Here is a 27,783-nt window from a genome sequence, read left to right on the forward strand (position 1 = left end):
ATATGTCTGGGGTGGGGGGGATTATTGTATATATGGGGCTGGCAGTGGGCATAAATAATATGTCTGGGGTGGGGGGGATTATTGTATATATGGGGCGGGCAGTGGGCATAAATTATATGTCTGGGGTGGGGGGGATTATTGTATATATGGGGCTGGCAGTGGGCATAAATTATATGTCTGGGGGGGATTATTGTATATATGGGGCTGGCAGTGGGCATAAATTATATGTCTGGGGGGGATTATTGTATATATGGGGCGGGCTGTGGGCATAAATTATATGTCTGGGGGGGATTATTGTATATATGGGGCGGGCTGTGGGCATAAATTATATGTCTGGGGGGGTATTATTGTATATATGGGGCTGGCAGTGGGCATAAATTATATGTCTGGGGTGGGGGGTATTATTGTATATATGGGGCTGGCAGTGGGCATAAATAATATGTCTGGGGGGGATTATTGTATATATGGGGCTGGCAGTGTGTATTAATTATATGTCTAGGGCGGGGGGGGGGGCATTATTCTATATCTAGGGCTGGCAGGGGGGCATTAACTATATGTCTGGGGCGGGGGGGGGAATTAATTATATGTCTGGGGCTGGCAGGGGGCATTAATTATATGTCTGGGGCGGGCAGGGGGCATTAATTATATGTCTGGGGCGGGCAGGGGGCATTAATTATATATCTGGGGCTGGCAGGGGGCATTAATTATATATCTAGGGCTGGCAGGGGGCATTAATTATATGTCTGGGGCGGGCAGGGGGCATTAGTTATATGTCTGGGGCGGGCTGGGGCCATTATTTTTATGCCTGGGTCTTAGTAGGAGCTCTATCAATACTGGGTTGGGTCGGTGGTGGTGGTGGGGGGGGGGGGGGTTAAAGGAGAGAAAGAAGAAATAAATTATCCCTCCCATTACAGTTACATTATGGAGCACTATTTGTGTGGTACTAATATTGTAGGGGGCTCTATTACAGTATTTGGGGCACAGTATTGGTGGTAGCAGAAGAAGGGACAGTTAAGGGACAATAGGAACGTGCAGAACATAAGACGTCTGTGTGGTAAACTCTGCAGGAAAGCTGTGTACCTGGAGGAAGAGACAAGGTGATGGTGGAACTAATGGAGAAGATGAGGAACGAGTACAATCCGGGGAGACGTCACCTGATGTCACTGGATGCAAAAGGTGAGGATCTCATGTGTTTTCTGTAGCTGTATATGATAAATTCAGATTTTTTTCATGTTCGCTTCTGTGTATATATGTAGTAATATAGTAGTTATATTCCTGTACATAGGGGGCAGTATTATAGTAGTTATATTCCTGTACATAGGGGGCAGTATTATAGTAGTTATATTCTTGTACATAGGAGCCAGTATTATAGGAGTTATATTCTTGTACATAGGGGGCAGTATTATAGTAGTTATATTCCTGTACATAGGGGGCAGTATTATAGTAGTTATATACTTGTACATAGGGGCAGTATTATAGTAGTTATATTCCTGTACATAGGGGGCAGTATTATAGTAGTTATATTCCTGTACATAGGAGGCAGTATTATAGTAGTTGGCTTGTACATGGGAGAAGGTATTGTAGTAGTTTTATTTTGTATATAGAAGGCAGGATTGAATGTGTTATTCTAAATGTGTTATTGTAGCATTATTCCTGTACATAGGAGGCAGTATCAATATATTCTTTCTCTGAATTCTACATGTATGGCACAAGGGAAAGGTAATTAAGGCATAATTTACTGATCGACAGGTCACAATCCTTGCACATTCTATTCACTTACTAGCAAAAGATGTTCTTGTTTTGCATTAAGGCCATCTACCAACAATTTGTCTGTTATAACTCCACCCACATTATCTGACCACACCCACTTGTTTTGACTCCGCCCATAAGATGGGGCCACTTTTATATTTTTTTCCAGGGCCATTTTAAATTCCCAGTCCGCCCCTGGCTGTAGTGGTACCAAAACAGAGCGGAACCCCAACAAGTATCACCATTTTGGAAAGCACACTCCTTAGAGAATTTAGCAAGGTGTAATATGTGTATTTGTCCATAAAGTTGTTTGATTTAATTAGGACTTAAATAGGAAAAAGGTGAAAATTTTCTTATAAAGGTCGTTGTACCCCTAATTTTTTATAGCCACAAGGGATAAAAATATGTAATAACCCCCCAAAATGTGTAGACCTATTTCTCTCGAGTGTAGAAGTACCCCACATGTGTATATAAAATGTTGTATGGGCGCACAGTAAAAGGGAAGGGGGATGTTTGCCTTTTATAAGCCAAATTTGACAGAAATGTTTGACATGCATTTGGAGAACCCTAGCGGTATAAAACAGATAAGAATCCGAAAAGTGACCCTAATTTTTGAATGCACACCCCTTAGAGAATTTTGCAATGTGTAATATATGTATTTGCTCCTACAGGTGAATGATCCAATTAGGCCCTAAACATAAAAAAGGTGAACATTTTCCTATAAATGTCACTTTACCCCTAATTTTTGTAAGCCACAAGGGATAATATATTAAATAACCCCGAAAAAGGTGTAAAACTATTTCTCCCGAGTGTAGAAGTACCCCACATGTGCATATAAAATGCTTTATGGGCGCACAGTAGAGGAAAAGAGGGATGTTTGTCTTTTAGTGGCCAAATTTGACAGAAATCCTTCACATGTGTCAGGATACATTTGGAGAGCCGTAGTGGTACCAAAACAGAGGAAAACCCGAAAAGTGACCGTAATTGTTGAATGTACACCCCTTGGGGAATATAGCAAGGTGTAATATGTGGTGTAGTGTAATACACGTGGTGAAATGAGCATTTTGAACATATAGGTGGTTTCCAAATACGATGTGCAGTGGAGTCCAAGATGGAAATTGCAATTATTTCTGGAAAGTTCAGTGCCCGTTATGTGGCGCCCCTTATGAAATAATGGAGGGTTATAGGGAGCAACGGGACCTAACAGTTGTTACAATTATTCATTTTACCTAAATGAATTCACAACAGGTTGGGCGTGAATTGTGAATGTGTTGCGTATAAGGAGGTAGATGATACCAAGGGACCAACTAAACTTTTGTCACTCTAGAGTTGTCGCAGGTCTCTTAGTAGTATATAGTGTCCATCCCAACTCCTCTTTTGGAACAGACTCTTTATTGAGTCCTACAATTAGAAGCAGCAGAATTCACCGGGAAAATGCTGTCCTGGCAAAACACAGGAACATCTAAACCAGAGGTACTGGTCCTTCTTGTCCCAATATTAGTTTCCTAATACCTTCCTCTTGAAAACGGAGAAATGATACGGCAGGACCTGCACATTGGAACAGCTCGTAAGAGTTGTACAGCATCATCTGTACAATGTGCACGGCCAGCGCTTTTGTACCATATCTTCGTTTTCCGTAGGGAAATTATTGCCAAGTGTTGCTCTTATTCACCTTAGCGATGCCCATTGTGACGAATATTGCTGCTTTTGGCTGGACCAAATCGACCAGCCAATAGCGGCAAACATGGACAGAGGGGGGCAGCAAAACCCTTCTGGAGCACAAGGCACAATTGGTGGCAGTCAGGAACAGCCGCCACCCTACCCCGATCACCGTGTCTACAGACATGGTGACCGGTATTACTGACGTCATAAGTAAATTCGCTTCTATTGGCTGGTCTGAATTGATGAGCCAATAGCAGGGATCGTGAACTGGGGGTGTGGGGGGGACGGAACCATTCTGGTCCATGGGGCAGGATGGATGGCCGTCAGGATCAGCCGCCATCTTGCCCCGATCATGGTGTCTGTACCGTGTGGGCAAGTCACTACCCACCGCACCGTTCTATGACAACGCGCGTTGGGAATAGGCTATACAATCTTTATTTATTTTTTAAGCAATTTAAACAAATAAGGGTTTATTTTTTGCGAGACGAGATGCACTGTAAAAAAACCTTCATTTTAGTGGGTTTTTAGTTTATTGAAGCAATTTTATTAACTCTTTATATGTAGAGGAAAATAAAATCAGCAATTCTTGTTTTGGATTTTTAGCATTTTTTGGGGGGTTGTTCACTGTAGCATAACAATAATATATTATCTTTATTCTACGGATCACTACGATTACGGTGATACCTCATTTATATAGTTTATTTTATATTTGTCCAATTTTATTGAAGGAAAACTAGAATAGAAAAAATTGCATTTGTTTTAGTATTGTCATTTTTATAGCAGCATAACTTTAGTATTTTTTGGTTTACGGAGCTGGTTGTAAGCTTATTTTTTGCGTGACAAGTTGTTCTTTTCAGTAGTATCATTTTGGTGCTTGTAACTTTTTCGGATCACTTTTTAGAACATTTTTTGTAAAGCAATTTGATAAAAAGTTTTAATTTTTGGCAAGTTTTTGGGGTTTTTTTTCTACCATGTTCACCGAGCGGGTCCAATTATGATTAGGATTTATTGTACAGATTGTTACGGACGCGGCGATACCAAATAAGTGAGGTTTTTTTGTGATTTAGTGTTTTTTATACTTTATTACTTTTGTACAGGGAAATGTGGTGTTTGGGGGGACTTTCACTTTCTTTTATTATTTATTTTTATTTTAAAAAACTATTTATTGTTTTAACTTTTTTTTTACAGTAACTTACATATTAGCTTGAACAAGTGATCTTCTGATCACTTGTTCAAGCTATTTTACAGGTTACACAGTGCAATACAGATGTATTGCACTGTGTAATGTAAGACACTGAGCATGCTGCGCATGCCCAGTGTCTTACAGCCGGGTCCTGCCAGGAGGCACGGACCCGGCACCGGGAGGAAGATCGCGCAGCCCCGGGCACCGGCAGTCCCGGGGCTGCGATCGGAGCTGCGGACCCCCCCGGTATGGATATACCGCGGGGGGGTCCGATTGACATCAAATACTTTTTAAATGCCTCTAACACGCCGCGGTCAGCGCGACCGCGGCGTGTTAGGGGTTAACACCCGCGATCGGAGAAATCCGTTCAGGAGCCGGCGCCAGAAGTTTGACGTAATAGTACTGCATTTTGCGGGAACGCACCTCCCGCGATGCAGTACTATTACGTCAAATGTCGGGAAGGGGTTAAGGGGCAAACTGTGCACCACGAACAACTGTGTTTTTGTGCGAATCATAAAAAAGCCATATAAATGGGGTATCGCCATAATCTTGATGACCCATAGAATAAAGATAACACAGTATTTTTATGATACGGCGAACGTCCGGGGGGGGGGGGGATGCTAAAAACCATAAACAAGAATGATTTTTTTAACCACCACCAAGAAAGAGTTAATAAAAACCTGATTTTTAGCTATTGAACCCTCCATAAAATGATATACCTGAAAAGTGGGTCTCATCCACAAAAAAAAAAAATCCCCCATATGTTCAAATTACAAAAAAATAAAACATTTTATAGCCTGTAAGATGTGTCAATGGAGATCTGCTCCGAATGGTGCTCCTGCCATTCAATGCCCGACCGCGAGCCCATACAGCAGTCACCACCACATATGGGGCATCCTCATACTCAATTTTTGCTGTGAAGCATCTTAAGGGTTAACACACTTCTTAAAGATGATTTTTCACACATTGAGTGTAGTTTCTAAAATGGTATAATTTACAGGGTTTTACTGCGTTTTAGGCCTTTCAAAGTCACTTAAATCTGAGCAGGTGCCTCTAAATAATGGTTTGGGAGATTTTCATAAAAAAATTGCACCCAAAATTCTGAACCTCCTAACAACCTAAAAAAAGAGCGGATGCATAAAACCCTATGCCAATATAAAGGAGACATTTGGGAAATGTTAGTTATAAAGTTACGTGGGTGCTATGACTATCTGCCTGTAAAGCAGAAAATTTTGAACTTTGAAAATGAATATTTTTTTTAAATTTGTCAAATTTCTATTTTTTTCGTAACTAAACACAAAAGATATCATCAAAATGCTTCTATTACTTTGAAGTACAATGTGTGACGGGAAAACAATCTCTGGATATATTAAAGCGTCACAAAGTTATAACCTCCTATAGTTACACAGGGGAAATTTTAAAAATCACGCCTGGTGCTAAAGGTGTAAAATGGCTTAGCCACAAAGGGGGTTAAAAAGGCAAATCTCTACTTACCTCCTATGATTCTCTGCAGCATAAACAAAATGCACCAAAGGGGAGAAAGAAAGGTTCACACTTCCAGAGTAGTGCAGGGTGTCCAGATTAATAACCAGTTTTGAGTAATCTGGTACACGCCACAGGAAAACTGCAGTTTGTGCTAGTTTTGATAAATATGGGCCACTGAACGTAACAGTCCTGCATTGTAATGATCACGGTGTCTACAGACACAGTGATCAGGGGGAGATGGCTGCCCTAGGAGTGGGAAGCTTGTATGGGATCTGGTGCACCCAGTTCTGGATAAGAGTTACCACTTCTATGTGTGTAACTTTTATACCAGCATTTCACTCTTCAAGTCCCTCATTTCCAGGAGTACTGTAGCAGGTGGCACTGTATACAAAACCAGAAAGATCTCCCTAAGACCCTGATAGTCAGCCACAAAGGAAGGAGGCCTCCAAGCCAGACTACATCCGGGCCTACAATAATTGCATTGGTGGAGTAGATCTTTTAGATCAGGTGCTGAAGCCGTACACTGCAACAAGAAAAACAAAAGTGTGGTACAAAAACCTGTTTGTGCACATTGTACTGTATAATTCCTATGTGCTATAGCAATGTGAATTATTCCCTGGACGATGATGAAGGACTCAAAAAAGTTCAAGAGTCTGTTACATTGTTAAGTCTAGTCTTTCCTTATGGCCATTTTGTAACACCTGTTCTGAAATACCTGACCTCTGCATAAAAGAGCGCTTCAGAATACATGTCATTCGCATGCGTTTCAGTTCTAATTTCTTTACCCTCGTTACCACCTCCTTATATCCATCCATACTGGTACGTACCACCACCTCAAACCCATTCACACACTACTTCTTCCCTTTCAGATCCTGCTGTGTGTCCCTATAGAAGTTTATATCCCCATGTGGGGTATTTCTGTGGTCAGAAATTGTTGAACAATTTCTGTGGTGCAATTAATCCTTTGGCCCTTGTGGACACCAAAAATAGGGGGGAAAAGTGGATTTTGTGGGGGGAAATTTTTTTTAATTTTTTCAGGTTTCAAACCAATTTTTTTTAACAACTTTGGGGTCAAAATACTCATTACATACCTTGATGAAATATATGAAGTTTATATTTTCCAAATTGGGGTCCTTTTTTGGTGGTTTCCACTGTTCAGCTACCTCAGGGGCTTAAAATGCATCAGGGTAACCGAAAGGCATTACAGCTAAATCTGTTCCGTAAATCCCTGGTGCTGCTCCTTTCTTTGCCCTGTTGTCTGCCAGTACAGCAGAATAACACCACATATGGGATATTGTTATACCCAGGAAAAATTGGGTATCAAACTTTGGGGAGCATTTTCGTATTTTATCCACTGAGAACGTGTAAAAATTTTGAAAAATACATTCATTTTCATTAGAGTTTCAAAATTGCTCGTGGGAAACAAGGGTTTACAAAGTTCATAAAAGTTGTTTTACATTCTGAGTGATATAATTTTTAAAATGGGGTCAACTTATATTTCTCTCATATAGGCCTCTCAAAGTCAGTAAACACAATACATTTTGGCGGTTTTGATCTGAAAAAAAAAAAAAAAAAAAAAAAAAAAAAAAAATCACTTGTACAGTTATAAGCCTATCTTCCTAAAGAAAGTAGAAGATGCTTAAAAAATCATGCTAACATAAAAAAAGACTTTAGGTAAATGTTAGTTATTAAGTTATTTGGGGGTACCATAGTCCAGACCCACCCCTTTCACGATCATGGCTGCGTCTAGGTGAGGGGGGGGGGGGGGGGGAGAAAGGGGTTTCCAGGATAAGCTAAAAACCGGTTCCCTCAATGTGAAGGGACTCCATAGCCCTGAGAAGAGGTCCATCCTGTTTAACATGCTCAGGGGGAGGAAAATCAAAATTGCTTTCATACAAGAAACCCACCTTAGTGAGACCAGACTGTATAATTTTACAGATAGAAGGTACCCAAATACCTACCACTACTGACCCACTGGCAAGGAGCACCTCGATCTTAATTTCTGCTTCAGCGCAAAGGTCATTCGTAGACAGATGGTGGGACTTTGAGGGTAGAGTGATCATAGTCAAAGGCAAGATAGCTGACACCATGTGTACACTTGCCTTCCTGTATCTCCCCAATACAGGGCAAACTCAAGCTTTATCCGCCTTCTTAGACCTCATAAAAGACTTTGCTGAGGGCCACCTAGTTTTGGGAGGCAACTTTAATATTATCTTAGACCGTTGCCTTCTTCGGGCTCTTCCTCAGTGTCACAGCATAGTCTGCACAGGCTAAGGGAGCTACTTCATGACCACCAATTGACGGACACATGGAGACTGTTGCACCCGGGGGACAAAGACTTCCCGTTTTACTCTTCAGCAAACAATTTGTATTCACACTTGGACTACCTACTAGTACGCCATTGCGGCCTTGGCATCCTCCAAGCAGCTGCTATAGACATTATAACATTGTCGGATCATGCAATGGTCTTCATGACACTCAACATAGGAAATTGAATACATCTCTTTTATAGGATATGGCGATCCCTTTGGACACACTTCACAAGGACCACGGAGGAGGGGATTGACCCATATACTGCGTGGGAAGGTCACAACCACAATAAAGTATACTTATTACTGATGGCTCCCAGTGGGAACAGAAAAAGCCAGAGAGATCACACTTTTATTAGATAAAATCAGAGAATTAGAGACCTCACATAAACCTACACCCACTGATAATCTTCGTACCTCCTTGTTTGAGGAACGCAATTCTCTCAAAACGTTGCCAATTTGCAAAGCAAAAGGGGTCCTGGCCAACATTGCCGCCGACATTTCTACGAATACAGCGATAAATGTGGCAGATCTCTAGCCAGGGCATTAAGTCTTCAACGCTCGTGCATGTATATTCCAAAAATCATGACACCCTCTGGACTCCCTAGACACTTGAACTCTGACATTGCGGCAGTATTCCGTGACTATTACCAGCCCCGTTACAATCTCGACCAACCCCCTACATCAACCACCCAAAGTGCACTACAAAGCAGAATACAAACTTACCTCTCCGATTCCTCTCTTCCATCCCTTTCTGCGGAAGAAGTCCTCATTAGGTACTTAGAATTTCAACTAGCCATTAACCCCTTAAGGACGCAGGGTTTTTTTCCGGGTGCAGATCTGGGCGAGGGCTTATTTTGTGCGTAACAAATCTTACTTTTCCGCTTTGTTATTTATTATTCCATGCATGTTCTTGTGGGCTCAGTTTTTACAACTTTCACCATGCGCCCCAAATAACACATCTGCTTTATTCTTTGGTTCTGTACGATTGCGGGGATACCAAATTTATACAGGTTTAATTAAAAAATTTAACAAAGGTGTGCAAAAAGAAAAACATTTTTTAGCCATCTTCTGACGTTAATAACTTTTTCATACTTTAGTGTACAGAGCGGTGTTAGGTGTCATTTTTTTTGCGAAGTGAGCTGACGTTTTCATTGAAATCATTTTGAGGACTCTGCGACATTTTGATCACTTTTTATGTCATGTAAAATGGTGTAAAAGTCGTGTTTCGGACATTTGGGCGCCATTTTCCGTTATGGAGGTCATTGCTGCCAATAACCTTTATTATATTTTGATAGATCGGGCATTTTGGGAAGGGGTCGTTTTTTCGTTTTGTTTCGTTTTTTCGGAAATGGTTCCATGATTAAGAGCGACGGTATGGGGCATCCATATTGTGCCGCTATGATTGAAACTTCAGGTCTGCAGCATGGCGGCGACAGATGGGCCAAGTTCCATTACGTATCTGGTGAAACACCCGAAAATGGAAGAGGAGGTGGAAGAGGAGGAGGAAGAGAGGAGGAGGAAGAGATGGAGGAAGATGAGGAGAATTATTCAGGTTGAGCTTCTTTCACCTGGTGGAGAATGGAAATCATGAGAAATCCATGCTTGATTCATCTTGATAAGCGTCAGCCTGTCAGTCGACAGGCGTGTACGCTTATCGGTGATGATGCCACCAGCTGCACTGAAAACCCGCTCTGACAACACGCTAGCAGCAGGGCAGGCAAGAACCTCCAAGGCGTACAGCGCAAGTTCGGGCCAGATGTCCAGCTTTGAACCCTGCTCGCCTACTCTTCCTCGCTACTTGGGATGGGAAAGACTGTTTCAGCTTGTGCACCAGGGCCTGCTGGTATTCATGCACTCTCACACTCCTTTCCTCTACAGGGATGAGAGTGGAAAGATTTTGCTTGTACCGTGGGTACCAGGAGAGTGAATACCCAGTAATCGGTGCTGAAAAAAATTCTTTGAATGCGAGGGTCACGGGATGGCATGCCATATGCGTTCCAACATGCAAGAATTCACTCCCCCCACTGAGCTGACTCTCCATTTCCTCCTCCAACTCCTCTTCTTCTGCTCATACACGCTGAACAGTTGATAATGACTGAGCAATGGTTCCCTCTTCTGTCTTGCCGACATTCTCTTCCTCCTCCAATATGCGCTGAGAAACAGACCGGAGGGTGCTCTGGCTATCAACAAGGGAGTCTTCTTCCCCAGTCTCTTGTGACGAGCGCAAAGCTTCCGACTTCATGCTGACCAGAGAGTTTTTCAACAGGCCAAGCAGCGGTATGGTGAGGCTGATGACTGCGGCATCGCCACTGACCATCTGTGTTGACTCCTCAAAGTTACTCAGCACCTGACAGATATCAGACATCCACGTCCACTCCTCATTGTAGACTTGAGGAAGCTGACTGACCTGACTAGCAGTTCTGGTGGAAGTTGACATCTGGCAGTCTACAATCAGTCTGCGCTGCTGGTAAACTCTGGATAATATGGTTAATGTGGAATTTCATCTCGTAGGCACGTCTCACAACAGTTGGTGAGCGGGCAGTTGGAGACGGCGCTGTGCTGCCCTGAGAGTGGCAGCATCTGTGGTCGACTTTCTGAAATACGCACAGATGTGGCGCACCTTCGTGAGCAAATCAGACAGACTGGGGTATGTCTTGAGGAACCGCTGAACTATCAGATTTAACACATGGGCAGAGTTGCAGAGCCGCCACAAGGTTACGGCCATTGTCACACACAACCATGCCTGGCTTTAGGTTCAGCGGTGCCAGCCACAGATCGGTCTGCGCCGTGATGCCCTGTAATAGCTCTTTGGCGGTGTGCCTTTTATCGCCTAGGCTCAGCAGTTTGAGCACCACCTGCTGTCGCTTAGCGTCAGCACTGCTGCTGGGCCTAGAGCTACCGACTGATGGCGCCATGCCCACGGATGGTAATTTGGAGGAGGAGGAGGGGTGGGAGTAGGAGGAGGCATAGTAGGCCTGAGAGACCTGGACCGAGGTAGGCCCCGCAATCCTCGGCGTCGGCAGTATATGAGCAGCCCCAGGGTCACTCGGTCCCAGCCTCCACCAAGTTAACCCAATGTGCCGTCAGAGATATATACTGGCCCTGCCCGGCAGCACTCGTCCACGTGTTCGTGGTTAGATGGACCTTGTCAGAAACGGCATTTGTCAGGGCACGGATGATGTTGTCTGACACGTGCTGGTGCAGGGCTGGTACAGCACATCGGGAAAAGTAGTGGCGGCTGGGGACCGAATACTGAGGGGCAGCCGACATGAGGTTGCGAAAGGCCTCGGTCTCTACCAGCCTATAGAGCAGCATCTCCAGGCTGAGTAATTTGGAGATGTGGATGTTGAGGGCATGGGCGTGTGGGTGGAACTGTATTTCCTCTTGCGCTCCAGCGTCCGGGGTATAGACAGCTGAACGCTGTGCATAGAGACATTCCAAATTTTCCTGGGAGGAGGCAGACTGGGTGGAAGGAGGTTGAGGTGGAGGAGCGCTCACTTGGGTAACATGGGTGGACTCTGTGGAAGACTGACTGGTGGACAAATGAGTTGAAGCATTTTCCGCAATTCACGACATCACCTGTTCACACTGTTGTGGCCTCAACAGTGCTCTACCACGAGTCCCAGTAAGTTGAGACATGAAGCTAGGGAGTGTAGCTCTGCGGTGTTCCCCTGCTCCCTCATCAGCAGGTAGTGTCTAACCCCAGGACGACGGCCTCTGACCCCTGCAGTAATTGGATGCCCACGCCCTCTACCCTTATCCCTCTGGTTCAACATTTTCCAAATTAAAGTCTATTTTATAGACAAAAGAGAAATATATAAACTGTAAATCTTTTTGGGCAGTTTTTTTTTTTAATAGAACAAAACATGCAGAAGAAATCAGACAGCGAGCGGGACGGTCCGGGGAAGTGCCTCAGACAGCCCCCTTATGAATACGTCAGTCCGGCGAATACATTGTAGTTGCCTTATTTTGCATTACTTCAAAAAAATTTAATAAGTCGTAGAATCCACAACATGGCAGCAATGAATATGTCAGCTTATCTTGCAAAAAATGACACCTTACATTCCGTACACTGCACTATAAAAAAAAAGCTATTAGCGCCAGAAGATGGCGAAACTAAATTTTTTGGTTTTGCCTCATACAGAGGCAAAGAATAAAGGAGATGTATCACTTGAAGCACAAACTGAAAGCGTAAAAACTGAGCACACAATTAAATGGTGCAAATGCCCTTTTTTCACCAATTCCACTGTACTTCGGCTGAATAATAAAGACCATGATCTTGTTTTGTCTAAATGCAAAAGTGCTATGTGTCACAGCACCCTTTGTCTAAATCAAAAGATGTGCAAACCTCGAGCTCAGTCTCTACTTTGTGCTACACATTCAGGGTGTCTTTTAAAACACAAACTATGCTGCATAAATCATGTGACAAACCCCACTGGGGACAATAACAGATGCCGAATGTACCTTAAAATCAAGATGAAAATCAAGTTGTTTGGAAATTACCAGGTAGTTTTTTTTATCTGATACAAGGATCTCAACCTTCCCTAAAAATATGCAGAATGAATAAACAAACAAACCGTCAGATCCCTGCGGCACCATAAGAGAAAGCTCGCAGCCTAGGTTTTCAGAAGGAGGCTTGGCACGCAGTACCTAAACCCGGAAGTCACGAGGTAATGGAGGAAGAAGGGGACAACTATATATCTTCTGCAGCTGATCTCAAATCTGCGATGAGTTCTATACTGACATACGAGAACTTAGTTCATGCCGTGTCTGGAGCAGTAGTAAGTGTCGTGTTGAGCTTAAATGTTTCTAGTGGAATAACAAGTAATTGTTATAATTGTGTTTAATGAATGGAATGAGTCTGCTACTGATTAACGTGGCTATAGGCACGGCACCAATATGGGCAGTCGACTTTCTATTGATAGGTATAAGTGTAATGCGTTTTGAAGAGATAACTGAGTTTGAGGAATTGATCTGAACTCTTGCAGAGGATGATGTTCCTTTGATCATTGCAGTACAATTATTATATAATGAAAAGTCCAACAATTTTCCAATATATTTTCTTTATAAATCCCTTTCAGGTTTCTACATCTCTGCTTGCTGTCAATAAATAGTAAATTTCAGTGGGGTGGGATGTATTAACACCCTTAACAACTTAAAGAACACTTTTTATCAATTTTGTCAATTCATACATTAATCATTGTAAAAGCATCTATTCTTTATTATGTAAATTAGGCTGGTCACATGGTCAGAGGCAGTGATGTCACCCCTGTTACTCCTCCCCTCTCCTCCCCTTTCTCATGTCTGTGTGTAATGTATAGTAAAGCATTGCTAGTGTATGTGCTTTATCTGCTGACATGCCTCATCATACTAATACACATGTGTGAGACACAGACATCAGCTACACAAGTACCTGGCATGTTCTGCTATAACATTACTGCCTGGTGCTGTTGTATCTCTCATACACTGTTGTATCCAGGGGCGGACTGGGAATTTAAAATGGCTCTGGAAAAAACTTTAAAAGCGGCCCCATTTTATGGGCAGAGTCAAAACAATCGGGTGTGGTCAGACAATGTGGGTGGAGTTATAACCGACAAATTTTGGTAGATGTTGGTACATATAGAACAGTGATGGCTAACCTATGGCACTGGTGCCAGAGGTGGCACTCAGGCCTTCACCAGAGATGACTCCAGGTATCTTCCTGCAGTCCCAGACAGCCCAGGACTTGCTGTGCAGAGGTATTTTAAAGTGATAGCTCTACCTGGGACTATTTAATCCTGCCTTCTATATACAAAATAAAACTACTAAAATACTTTCTCCCATATACAAGTTAGCTTTTATAATACTATCCCCTATGTACAAGAATATAACTACTATAATACTTCAGATCCAAGGGTAGGACCGCACTTGCTGATACGATCCACAATCTTTATTTAGCGTACAGGCAAGCAGATATGTGAGGACGCCGAGGTTCAAAAGGTAACAGGCTGTTTCGCGCTACTAGCGCTTTGTCAAAACCTCAGGTAACAGCCTGTTATCTTTTGGACCTTGGCGTCCTCACATGTCTGCTTGCCTGTACGCTAAATAAAGATTGTGGATCGTATCAGCAGGTCCCGTCCTATACTTGGATCTGAACTATTATGTCTATTTACCTTTGTGACTTGAGCACCACAAGCAATCCAATTGCATCTGAAGACCCCAGCAGGTACCGCACCGTCTTTCTTTTTCGGGGGTTAACCAGCGAGAAGCAGCAGGGGTTGTTCCTGTTCTACTGCGATTCTTTTCTCCCTTGCTGGAATAACTACTATAATACTGCCCTCTATGTACAGAAATATAACTACTATAATACTGCCCCCTATGTACAAGGATATAACTACTATAATACTGCCCCCTATGTACAAGGATATAACTACTATAATACTGCCCCCTATGTACAAGGATATAACTACTATAATACTGCCCCCTATGTACAAGGATATAACTACTATAATACTGCCCCCTATGTACAAGGATATAACTACTATACTACTACTCCCTATGTACAAGAATATAACTTCTATAATACTGCCACCTATGTACAGGAATATAACTACTATAATACCGCCCCCTATGTACAAGAATATAACTACTATAATACTGCCCTCTATGTACAAGAATATAACTACTATAATACTGCCCCCTATGTACAGGAATATAACTACTATAATACTACATATATACACAGAAGCGAATATGAACAAAAATCAGTATTTATCATATACAGCTACAGAAAACACATGAGAGATCCTCACCTATTGCATCCAGTGACATCAGGTGACGTATCCTCGTTTCTTATCTTCTCCATTAGTTAAACCATCACCTTGTCTCTTCCTCCGGGTACACAGCAATCCTGCAAAGTTTATCACACAGACGTCTTATGTTCTGCACTTTCCCATTGTCCTTTAACTGTCCCTTCTTCTGCTACCACCAATACTGTGCCCCAAATACTGTAATAGAGCCCCCTGAAATATTAGTACCACACAAATAGTGCCGCATAATGTAACATACTGGAATGGCCCCGGCCCGCCCCAGACACAGAATGAATGGCCCCGGCCCGCCCCAGACTGAAGAGGCCCTAATTTACGAAACTTCTTGGTACATAGCCATTTCACCGAGGCTCCAACATCCGCTCAGAGATCAAGAAATTCAATCACAGGCTCTAGCCCATGCGGCTCCTACTCTTTCTGCCCACTTATGCCAAGAACTAGAACATTTGTCAACCCAGCCAATTAATTAAGTTATTCTCTCAATTGCAAAAGCACAGTTGTGGTCTATGTGGTACAATGTACCTGCCCACGTATTTATGTAGGCAAAAGCATTCAACAGTTATGGAGGAGAATTTCAAGCCATATTAGTTCGATCACGACAATTTCCAGGCATGTGAGACTCCATCACGTGGGGAACACGGGTACCCTTAGGTTCTGGGCATTCGATCAGGTCCAATAAGGACATAGTCAAGGTAACATCGACCGTAAGCTTCTACAACTGGAAGCCAGATGGATACATCATCTAAAATCCCTGACGATTTTAGCTTTTAGTTTTAGCTTTTGTGGCATACCTCTAAGACCAATGTACATCTATATACCGTGTCTTTACTGCGTGTGTTTACTTAGTATCTTTATAATGTTTGTCTTGCTCAAGTTAGGGAAATTGCTCCTCTCCTTTTTGTTGTTTTTTTACTTATGATGGTCTAGAGTTGTTCCCTTTATAATCACAGGTATGGCAGGTGTAACCTGGGGTGGGTGTAATTTATATGCCCATGTGCCATCTAGTGCACTGGATGGAAGTCCTTTTTTTCATGTCTCCTCCTGCACAGGTGTAGTGTAAATAAGCTGGATACACACAGAGTGCATAGCTCCAGAGCCAGCTCAAATCAAAGTGATGCAAAAACCGTGTTCACGGTAGGTTTACCAGGGAAGCGTAGATATATGCAAAATCAGAAAATCCTCCGGCACGATGGTTCTAATGCAGTATAAAGTCTTCATTGGAGCTTAAAATCCATATGCATATCACAAAGATACAGGACTGACGCGTTTCGAGCTAACCGCTCTTAATCATAGTCATAATCCCGTGTGTAGGACGGGACACAAGGCCAGTCTGCAGTTGTGACTTCATAGGTGTTACTGGTGAAGCATCACTAGCTCACAGTGTATTTATAGCTAGTGCAAGCTGTAGAACTCCAGTGACCCTATTGTTACAGCAGCCCCTGGATGGGTGACTGCGATAATTGCTTGGTCTCCACATCACCTGGCCGTTTTTGTGTGCCATGATAATTACTGTTTAGAGACATTGGTGACATTGAATAGCACATCCTGCTATCTAGCCGTTTGAACATTTCCCATTTTGCTGGCACCCCACGTCAATTAAATACCTGAGAATTTAAGTACCAACGGATCTCTCAAAGTTGAACTCCCTCTATTACTTGCCATTATTAGAATGTACTTTGAGGGACTTAACCACATACAACAGAAAACAACTAACTTGGTTTGGTCAAATTAATGTGATAAAAATGGACATTTTTCCTGTTTTATTTATCTCTTTCAGGGAGCCCCAATAACCCCACCATCCTCGTTCTTCATGTCCATCCGATCAGCAATATTGCTCTTCATTTGGGGCACACCCCGCCCTTTGATCGGTTGGCGGGTTCTGATTAGACCAAAGTCATTGGGAGGGGTAGGATTACCTGACCTCAAAACCTACCATCAAGCATCAATTTTAGTGCGGTTATTAGACTGGCACTATCATTCACATACCAAACAATGGGTAGCACTTGAGCAATATAGTTCCTCGATCCCTATATGGACACTACCATGGGTGTCCACCCAACGCATAGAGATTGAGCCCAAAACACTATGGGGCAGATTTACTTACCCGGTCCATTTGCGATCCAGTGGCGCGTTCTCTGCGGAGGATTCGTGTACTGCCGGGATTCACTAAGGCAGTTCCTCTGACGTCCACCAGTTGTCGCTGCTGCGCTGAATGCACTGGAGTTCACCAAACCGGACCGAGTGAAGGTAAGCACGTGTCCAGCAGCACTTTTTTTTTTTTTTTTATGCGGGAAAACGCAAATTGGGCCCTCAGTAAATGACCCCCTATTTCTTGCTCGAACCGTGAAGCTTTGGAGATCCCTTGTCCAGCAAGGGATCCTCTTTCAGCCATTTAGCCCCCTCACACCATTATTTCATAATCCAGATTATTAACCGGCATTCTCCAGAAACATGTTCCTGGGCAGCTCAAGTTATGAACATCTACGTATTCATGATATTCTAGGAGAAGCCCCAATTCCATCTTTTGCTGAGCTGATAGACTTCCTCCAATCTTTTCGTGGTTGGATATGTCTCAGTTGGGAGTTTTTCTTAAGCAAACAGGGACCTCAGCTGCCTTCATTCCCCAATAAGCCCCTTTGAGACCCTGTTCCATTCAGCATCCCCTCCAGAGCACTGCATCTCGCAGATATATGGCCTCTTAATAAAAGAATTGGATAGTTCATCTCCGTCCTTTCTCGATAAATGGAGCAGGAGACTTGACCATCTCCATCTCCTGGAGACTGGGATAAGGCATTTTTGTTCATACACAAACTCTCAATAGCTTGTTCAGCTCAAGAGAGAAACTATAAAATTATCTCCAGGTGGTTTAGGGTCCCAACTCTTTTGCATTCGATTTATCCCTCAATTCAGGACACCTGTTGGAGATGCGGGGCGGATGGAGGTGATATGCTGCACATTTGGTGGACGTGCCAAAAAATATCTCCTTTTTGGACCAGGTGTTTGAGGTGACATTCGACATTATAGGTATAGAGGCCCCCAAAACTCCAGAGGTGGCCCTGCTTTCTACTCTCCTTGGTGCTATCCAGAAACAAAAAAAAATGGCCTCCTGAGATTCACCCTTATCGTGGCCTGCAAACAAAGAAAAAATGGAAAGACAGAGGGCGGTGCCTCGGGTAATACCTCACAACAAGTAGATAATCAAGGTCCTGCAGTGGGGCTGCTCACCTTGCTGATTCTTGGATGGAAGCCAAAAACATAACAACTCGGAGCTGAAAAGATAATTTTCCGGTGATCCTCAAAGGTTGTCGGTAGAATGTCGCCAAGACCATGTGCTAGACTCGCCCAGAAAAAAGGCTGAACACCCCAAAAATACGGGGTACCGGCGATAATATGGACTACAAACAAAGTGGGCAGAAAAGGAATTGGCAATCATAGGCCAGACATATAGGCGCTAGAGACGGGCACTAAAGGTTACATAGGAGTGTCTATATGAAAGGAATAAGTAGAGTCAAAATTCCTTTGATGTAGACAGTCCTATGTAACCTTTAGTGCCTGTCTTTAGCGCCTATAGGTCTGGCCTATGATTACTAGTTCCTATTCTGCCCATATTATCGTGGCCTGCACAGTCATCCCCCGTAGATGGCCTCCGTCCTATCTCCCAACGTCTCGGAAGGGGCCCAAGAGCTGATGCATGTCTATTGAATGGAGGAAATAACTGCTGATGCACTTGGCAATACAGAGAAATTCCTAATGTGTGAACAACAAAGTATAGAATATTGCATCGTGTGGATCATGTGGTCCAACGTTCCAATGGGTGGATCACGTTGTCGAAGGCTCGCCTCTCTACAGGAATGGATTTGATGGCACTTGCTTCTTCCTCCTCACTTCTCTACCCCCCCCCCCATCCTCTGTGGGCTTCAAGTTAGACAACCAATCATTTTTTAAACCATTGTAAAGATTATTTGAAAGTGTTTTTCTGTTTTTAAATCGATGAAATAAAAAATATTAAGTTTTTATTATATAGTTGATGAGTTCCCCTTCTTTGTAAGGTGTTTAATACATGGTTTGGGGGGAAGTCATCCCGACTTTAGGATACCAGTAGGGACGCAATAAATTTGGGTTATATCGCATCTCCATTTTGTTTAAACCCAGATAAAATACCTAAATGGATAACTTCTGAAAAGTTCTTTTTCTTATGTTGAGGGATGTAGTTTCCATAATGGGGTAATTTACGAGTCTAGCTATTATTTAGGCCTCTCACAGTCAATTAAAAATTGAGCAGGTCGATCTAAATACGGGTTTTGGTGATTTTCCCAAAAATTTGAAAAATGGCACCTAAATTCTGAGCCTCATAACATTCTAGTAAAATATGTGTAATCTTAAAAAGCCATGCCAACATAAAGCAGACATTTAGGAAATGTAAGTTACTAATTTATTTTTGGTGCAATGACTTCAAAAGTAGAGCATTTAGAACTCTGAAAATAAAGAATTCTACAAAATGTTGGCCAATTTTTTATTTTTTTTTAATAACTAAACACAAAAGATATCATCCAAATTTTTTAACTAATTGTTTTCTTGTGGGACATTCATAGTATCATAGTATCATAGTATATAAGGCTGGAAGGAGACGCAAGTCCATCAAGTCCAACCTTTAAGAATTAAATAAATGTTTTATCCCCATAACCCGTGATATTTTTTCTCTCCAGAAAGGCATCCAGGCCTCTCTTGAACATGTACATAGAGTCCGCCATAACAACCTCCTGCGGCAGAGAGTTCCACAGTCTCACTGCTCGTACAGTAAAGAACCTTTGTCTATGTTGATGGTAGAATCGCCTCTCCTCTAGGCGTAGAGGATGCCCCCTTGTCCTGGTCACAGGCCGAGGTTTAAAAAGATCTTTGGAGAGATCCTTGTACTGTCCGTTCAGGTATTTGTACATTGTAATGAGGTCTCCCCTCAGTCGTCTTTTTTCTAAACTGAATAATCCCAAATTTTTTAATCTGTCAGTGTATTCTAGTTCCCCCATTCCCCTAATAATCCTGGTTGCTCTCCTCTGCACCCGTTCCAGCTCTACTATATCCTTTTTATACACTGGTGCCCAAAACTGTACACAATATTCCATGTGTGGTCTGACCAGCGATTTGTATAAGGGCAAAACTATGTCTTTATCATGAGAATCTATTCCTCTCTTGATACATCCCATTACTTTATTTTCTTCAGCAGCAGCCGCCTGGCTCTGGTCACTAAAATTAAGTTTACCATCCACCAATACCCCCAAGTCCTTTTCAGCTTCAGTTTTACTAAGTAATTGACCGTTTAGAACATAATTATACTTTTTGTTTCCATGGCCCAAGTGCATAACTTTACATTTATCTACATTAAACCTCATTAACCATTTCTCTGCCCACTCCTCAAGCTTCCACAAATCCCTCTGTAATGCTAAACTATCAACCTCAGTATTTATTACTTTACACAGCTTAGTATCATCTGCAAATATTGAAACCTGACTGTGTAAACCCACTACAAGGTCATTAATAAAAATATTAAAAAGAAGTGGCCCCAATACTGACCTGTGGCACTCCACTGGTAACATCAATCCAATCCGAGAATCTGCCATTAATGACCACCCTCTGTTTTCTATCACTAAGCCAATTACTTACCCAAATACACAGTTTTTCTCCTATTCCCAGCAGTCTCATTTTATATACCAACCTTTTATGTGGCACAGTGTCAAATGCCTTTGAAAAGTCCAAATATACAACATCTACAGCGTCCCCCAGATCCAGTCTTGAACTTACCTCCTCGTAGAAACCAATCAGATTAGTCTGACAGGACCGATCTCTCATAAACCCATGCTGACGCTGGGTTATAAGGTTGTGCTCAGTGAGATACTCCAGGATAGCATCTCTAATAAACCCCTCAAATATTTTCCCCACCACAACAGTTAGACTTACGGGTCTGTAGTTTCCAGGATCGCTATTTGATCCTTTTTTGTATATTGGTACCACATTTGCTATGCGCCATTCCTGTGGAACATAACCAGTCCTCAGTGAATCTTCAAATATTAAAAATAATGGTTTGTCTATCACCGTACATAATTCATGCAGAACCCGGGGGTGTATGCCATCTGGCCCAGGTGATTTATCTATCTTAGTGGTTGCGAGGCGGCGCCGTACCTCTTCCTGGGTTAAACTGTTGACATTATAAAAAGAATTAACATTATTCCTCATTGTGTCTTCCACCAGGGAATTTTCCTGGGTAAAGACAGTTGAGAAGGTGACATTCAGTAGATTGGCCCTTTCCCCATCTCCTTCCACCATGACCCCCATGTTATTTCTAAGGGGACCCACACTCTCTGTTTTTAGTTTCTTATCATTTATATACTTGAAAAATAATTTGGGATTATTTTTGCTCTCCCTGGCAATATTTCTCTCAGTCTCTATTTTTGCGGCCTTTATCTGCTTTTTACAGGATTTATTTTTCTCTCTGTAATCCTGTAATGCCTCTTCGCTACCTTCACGTTTTAGCACCTTAAACGCTTTATCTTTCTCGCTTATTGCTTTCCTTACAAGACTAGTTAGCCACATCTGGTTTTTCTTGTTCCTTTTATGCTTTTTCCCATAAGGTATGTGTTTCTCACAGGACTTTTTCAGAATATATGAGAAAAAGTCCCATTTTTTTTTGGGGGGGGGGGGGGCTTTTGTCTTTGAGAACATTATCCCAGTCAATGCCTTTAAGGTCTTCCCTTAGTTGCTGAAAATTTGCCCTCCTAAAGTTTCGAGTCTCGGTTGCCCCTTCACTAACGCTCTTAGTAAAGCCTAATACAAAATCAATGATATTATGATCACTATTACCCAGGTTCCCCCCAACCTGTAGTTTTGATACCCTATCAGGTCTGTTGGTCAGGATAAGGTCCAGCAGTGCCCCCCCTCTTGTTGGCTCCAGGACTAGTTGCAACAGGTAATTGTCTTTTGTTGTTGACAAGAACCTGCTGCCTTTGAAGGACCTGCATGTTTCTGCCCCCCAGTCAATATCTGGGTAATTGAAGTCCCCCATGATAAGTACTTCGCCATGCTTTGAAGCCGCATCCATTTCACTTATCAGCATTTCCTCTGCTGCCTCCATTATATTTGGAGCCTTATAACAAACCCCTAGTAATATTTTATTTTTATTTTTCCCTCCTCTTATCTCAACCCATAGGGACTCCCCATTTGCGTTACTGATGTCATCTCGCAGGACGGGCTTGAGGCAAGAATTCACATATAAACAAACCCCTCCACCTTTTTTATTTATACGATCCTTTCTAAAAAGACTATAACCATCTATAGTAACAGCCCAGTCATAACTACTGTCCAGTCATGTCTCGCTGATACCCACTATATCATATTTCCGCTCCAACATCAAGAGTTCCAGTTCCTCCATTTTGTTTGTGAGGCTTCTGGCATTTGTGTACATACACTTTATATGGTTTTCCCTGTCCTTTTGTCCTTATTCCCCAATCTCATTCCAGCCCCCCTTCCTCCCCCATGGACTATGACTCTTCCCAGCTCCCTATGTACACTGTCTATTTGCCCTGCACAAGTGTAGTTGCCCTCCCCCCAGGTCTCTAGTTTAAACACTCCTCCAACCTTCTAGCCATTTTTTCCCCTAAAACACCCCATTGAGGTGCAGCCCATCCCTACTGTAGAGCCTGTAGCCAACAGAAAAGTCAGCCCAGTTCTCCATGAACCCAAAACCCTCCTTCCTACACCAACTTTTGAGCCACTTATTTACCTCCTTGATCTCCCGCTGCCTTTCTGGTGTGGCACGTGGTACAGGCAGTATTTCGGAGAAAATTACCTTTGAGGTCCTTGCCCTGAGCTTATGGCCTAAATCTCGGAAATCATTTTTAAGGACCTTCCACCTACCTGTTACTTTGTCATTAGTGCCAATGTGGACCATGACCGCTGGTTCCTCACCAGCCCCTCCCAGTAATCCGTCAACCCGATCCGCAACATGCCGAACCCGAGCACCCGGCAAACACACTGTTCGGTATGCACGGTCTTTGTGACAGATTGCCCTGTGTGTTCCTCTAATAATCGAATCTCCCACTACGAGCACCTGTCTGACCTTGCCTGTGCTCCCATTACCCTTCTTACTGGAGCAGACATTCCCCTGGTTGCTAGCGGCCACGTCTTGCTGCAGCATTGCTACCCCAGAGCTGATATCCCCCTCATCCGCCAGCCTGGCAAACTTATTGGGGTGCACCAGATCAGGACTAGACTCCCTACAACTCTTCCCTCTACCCCGCCTTCTACATGTTACCCAGCTAGCTGCCCCCTCACTCTGCACCTCCATACTTCCCTCCCCACACCCATCTTCCACAGAGAGTTTGTGCTCCATATTATCAATTGCCTGCAGCCTTGAAACTTGCTCATTTAGATCCAGAATCTGGGCTTCCAGATGAGCAATTTTCACACACCCCACACAGCAGTATTCCCCCTCGAACGGCTGTTCAATGGACTTTATACTTTTATAATTTTTTTGTTTTTTACTTTTGACGTTCCTAAATGTCCTATTTGCTTTCTTTTTATCTGGATCTGTGCACCAGGCCTTGATGTCTCTTCCAGTATTCTGTTTCTTGTAGCAAATATATGTATTTACCTTTCTAGGATTTTTATACACAATCTATGACTACTATTTATTGCATATTGTTGATTTATTTATTTGCAACTATTTTTTCTTTTGTATTACATGTACTAATTAATATTATCATGCCTTTTCTTCTTGAGCTGCCTGGCGTACCCATGTTGGCTTAACAGACATTGCCATTTTTGATAGCAGTATTGACTATTCCACCTATCTGAGAATTTTTATACCTTACATTTGGCAAGCTAGAATACTTATTTCATTGTATAACATTTTTATTTCTCTACTGGGATATAATCAACACATTGGTATTGAATTTATCACTTTGGTGTCCTCTGATAAATTATCTATTTATTGATTATTCTGTACATATCCCAGTCTATATACACCATAATCCCCCTTTTTTTTCAGCACTACATTGTATCGTTGATTGGGCGTTTCTCTTTAGGGTCATTGACAGTATTATTATTGTACCCTTAGTTGTATTCCTCAGCACTGTTTGCACTTTTTGGACTCTTCATTTCTTGCACTATTTTGCATTTTAGCAATTTTTGCACAAATATAATTTCCTCAACCCTTGACATATTTGATACACATTTGGTATTATGTATACCCATTTGATGTCTGTATTGCACGGCCTTCTTTGTCAGATAATCCAATGTGCAGCAAGCAAGGACAGTCCACTCCAGAAGCACATGTTTATTTTTTTTTTGTTACAAAAGGTATATAAAAGGTGTATAAAAACAACGCGTTTCAGCATTGGACTAATGCCTTCATCAGGTTAAAAACCAATATAAATACAAAATTGTTTTTTTTTGACCTGATGAAGGCATTAGTCTGGAAGATGCACTTCTAGAGTGGACTGTCCTTGCTTGCTCCACATTGGATTCTACTATTAAACGGGTCTCACCTTTGGACGTGGTTACCCCATGAATACACAGCCACCGCAAGCTGCTCTTTCTCGAGAAGACACGATCTATTACACAATTTTATTACTTCATCAGAAGGTGGGCATGTTACTTTCTCATTTCCACTACACGCAGTCCCCGGGTTACGTACAAGATAGGTTCTGTAGGTTTGTCCTTAAGTTGAATTTGTATGTAAGTCGGAACTGTATATTTTATAATTTTGTAACCCCAGCTCAAATATATTTGGTCTCTGCGACAGTTGGATTTTAAAAATGTTGGGTTGTCATAAGAACAACCCAACATTTAAAGCTTAAAGGAAACCTACCATTTCAAATGGTAGGTGTAAGCTGTAAACACCGAGCAGCAGCTCAGGTTGAGCTGGTGCCGGTGCTTAGTTTCGTTAGTGATAAAATCGCGGTTTTAACACTTTTTAAACTTTATAGCAAAAGCTGCTTCGGCATTTCATATGTAGGCGCGTGCACGATTGTGCGCACCCAGCGCCGAAGCAGTTTCTGCTATAAAGTTTAAAAAGTGTTAAAACCGCGATACCGCGGTTTTAACACTAACGAAACTAAGCACCGGCACCAGCTCACCCTGAGCTGGTGCCGGTGTTTACAGCTTACACCTACCATTTGAAATGGTAGGTTTCCTTTAAGAATAAAGCTTAACTGCAGACACCTTTAATAACTGTTAGGCTATATTCACACTGCCGTTGCCCGCCCGTACCGTACCGTAGCGGGCAACGGCAGTGTACGGGGAGAGGAGGAGGAGGTGAGCGCAGCTCACCCCCGCCCCTCTCCATAGCAACCTATGGCACACGGCGCCGTATTATGGGAAAAGATAGGACAGGTCCTATCTTTTTCCCGGGTATGGAACGGTACGGTGCCGCATGTGTGCGGCACCGTACCGCTCCCGTAGGGTGCCGTGCGCCCATTGCTGCCTATGGGGGACGTATATCGGCCGTATATACGTCCCCCATACGTTAGTGTGAATGTAGCCTTATAGCTGATCATTGTAGCCTAAGAATAAAGTACAGTAATATTTGCAAGGGTTGACCCTTTTTCTTCAGGACCTCTACAATTCTCCCTGGCATATTCTCAATCAACTTCTAGACCCAATCCTGACTGATGGCAGTCCATTCTTGCTCAATCAATGCTTGATTTTGTCACAAATTGTCCACCCTTCTCTTGATTGACCACAAGTTCTCAATGGGATAAAGATCTGGGGAGTTTCCAGGCCATGGACCCAAAATCTCTGTTTTGTTCCCCGAGTCATGTAGTTATCATCTTTTGCTTTATGGCAAGGTGCTCCATGCTGGAAAAGGCATTGTTGATTACCAAACTATCGGAAAGGGGATCCATCAGAGAAAATGACTTTACCCCAGTCCTCAGCAGTCCACTCCCTGTACCTTTTGCAGAATATTAGTCTGTCCCTGATGTTTTTTCTGGAGAGAAGTGGCTTCTTTGCTGCCCTCCTTGACACCAGGCCTTGCTCCAAGAGTCTCCACCTCCACAGTGCCTGCAGATGCACTCACACCTGCCTGCTGCCATTCCTGAGCAAGCTCTGCACTGCTGGTAGCCCGATCCCAAAGCTGAAACACTTTTAAGTGACGTCCTGGCGCTTGCTTTTCCTTCTTGGGCGCTCTGGAGCCTTTTTGGTAACAATGGAACCTCTCTCCTTGAATTTCTTGATGATGCGATAGATTGTACCTCTGTCAACAATCTTTCTAGCTGCGATACTCTTCCCTTTTAGTTCAGTTTTTTGCAGTGCAATGATGACTGCACGTGTTTCTTTAGAGATAACCATGGTTAACAGAAGAGAAACAATGATGCTAAGCACCACCCTTTTTTTTTAAAGTGTCCAGTGGTGTGATTCTTACTTAATCATGACAGATTGATCTCCAGCCCTGTCCTCATCAACACCCACACCTGTGTTAATGGAGCAATCACTGCAACCATGTTAGCTGCTCCTTTTAAGGCAGGCCTGCAATGAAGTTGAAATGTGTTTTGGGGGAAAAAGTTCATTTTCTAGGCAAATATTGACTTTGCAATTAATTGCTGTTAAGCTGATCACTCTTTATAACATTCTGGAGTATATGCAAATTGCCATTATAAAACCTGATGCAGTAGACTTTGTTAAAATTAACATTTGTATCATTCTCAAAACTTGACTGTAGTTAATTTTATTTGCAAGTTTCATGTGTTATTTCCCTTTTTTTCTACAATATCAATGAACTCAATTCTCTTTTGTGTGCTGCACCCAATTTGCATCACTTACTTGCGCCACTTTTATTGTTTCGCCGTTACCAAGGAATTTGTACTTTATCTTTATAGTGTGGCGTAAAAAAATTGTATTACTTACTTGCGCCATTTTTAATGTTTCGCTGTTGCCAAGGAACTTGTATTTGATTTGTGCACTCTCTGATTACTATGAAATGCACTTTGCGTTCGATATAAAATAATTTAATAAATAAGTTAATAAATAAAAATTCTGCTGCTTGAACCAGCCATCAGCCGCCATCAGGGTCCAAGGTGAAAAAGACTGTAGATTCAGAGAAGCCTGGAGCCTGGTATATATCTGCTGTTTGCCGGATAAAAGATGGGAGATAGGACATAGGATGGATTGGTAAAGGGAGAGTTGATGTTTCATGCAGTTAGCGAGGGTGATAGGCTTGCCTAAAGAGATGGGTTTTTGAAGCTTTGAAGGGTGGGTATTAGTCTGAGAGTCGGGGGAAGGGCATTCAAGAGAATTAGAGCGACTCTGGAGAAGTCCTGGAGACATGCATGAGAGGTTCGAATTAAGGTAGAGATTAATCTAATGTCACTGGCAGATCGAAGAGCATGGGAAGGGCGATAGACTGAGATGAGAGATAAGTAGGTGCAGCATTATTCAGAGCTTTGTGGATGGATAATTTTAAAGTGAATACGGAAGGAGACAGGCAGCCAGTGCAGTGATTGGCACAAATCGTATGCATCCATGTAGCATTTGATCTGAAAGACGAGCCTGGCAGCTGTATTAAGAATAGATTGTAGAGGAGAGAGTTTAGCGAGCA

At 42.6% G+C, this 27,783-nt stretch overlaps 2 protein-coding genes across 8 annotated transcripts in view; one reads left to right on the forward strand and one right to left on the reverse strand.

Moving 5' to 3' along the window:
• The window catches only part of FHIT (fragile histidine triad diadenosine triphosphatase), a 46,172-nt gene extending 33,107 nt beyond the window's left edge, over positions 1 to 13,065 (reverse strand). The window contains exon 1 of one of the 2 annotated variants that reach the window (XM_072126809.1): positions 12,969 to 13,065. The gene's annotated coding sequence lies outside the window, so the exon portion shown is untranslated. Of the gene's footprint in view, positions 1 to 12,855 lie in introns of both variants that reach the window. The other variant, XM_072126810.1, reaches the window with a different exon arrangement.
• SLC25A17 (solute carrier family 25 member 17) overlaps positions 1 to 27,783 on the forward strand; it is a 556,889-nt gene that overhangs the window by 7,129 nt on the left and 521,977 nt on the right. For 5 of the 6 annotated variants that reach the window (XM_072126800.1, XM_072126803.1, XM_072126808.1 and 2 more), the window contains exon 1: positions 13,038 to 13,172. The exons of the other annotated variant lie outside the window; for it this stretch is intronic. In XM_072126800.1, the coding sequence (XP_071982901.1) occupies positions 13,065 to 13,172 (108 nt within the window). In that variant the 5' untranslated portion in view covers positions 13,038 to 13,064. Of the gene's footprint in view, positions 1 to 13,037; positions 13,173 to 27,783 lie in introns of those variants that run through there. 6 annotated transcript variants of the gene reach the window in all.

This window comes from Engystomops pustulosus, chromosome 10 (genome assembly GCF_040894005.1).
Source record: "Engystomops pustulosus chromosome 10, aEngPut4.maternal, whole genome shotgun sequence".
NCBI classification, from domain to species: domain Eukaryota; kingdom Metazoa; phylum Chordata; class Amphibia; order Anura; family Leptodactylidae; genus Engystomops; species Engystomops pustulosus.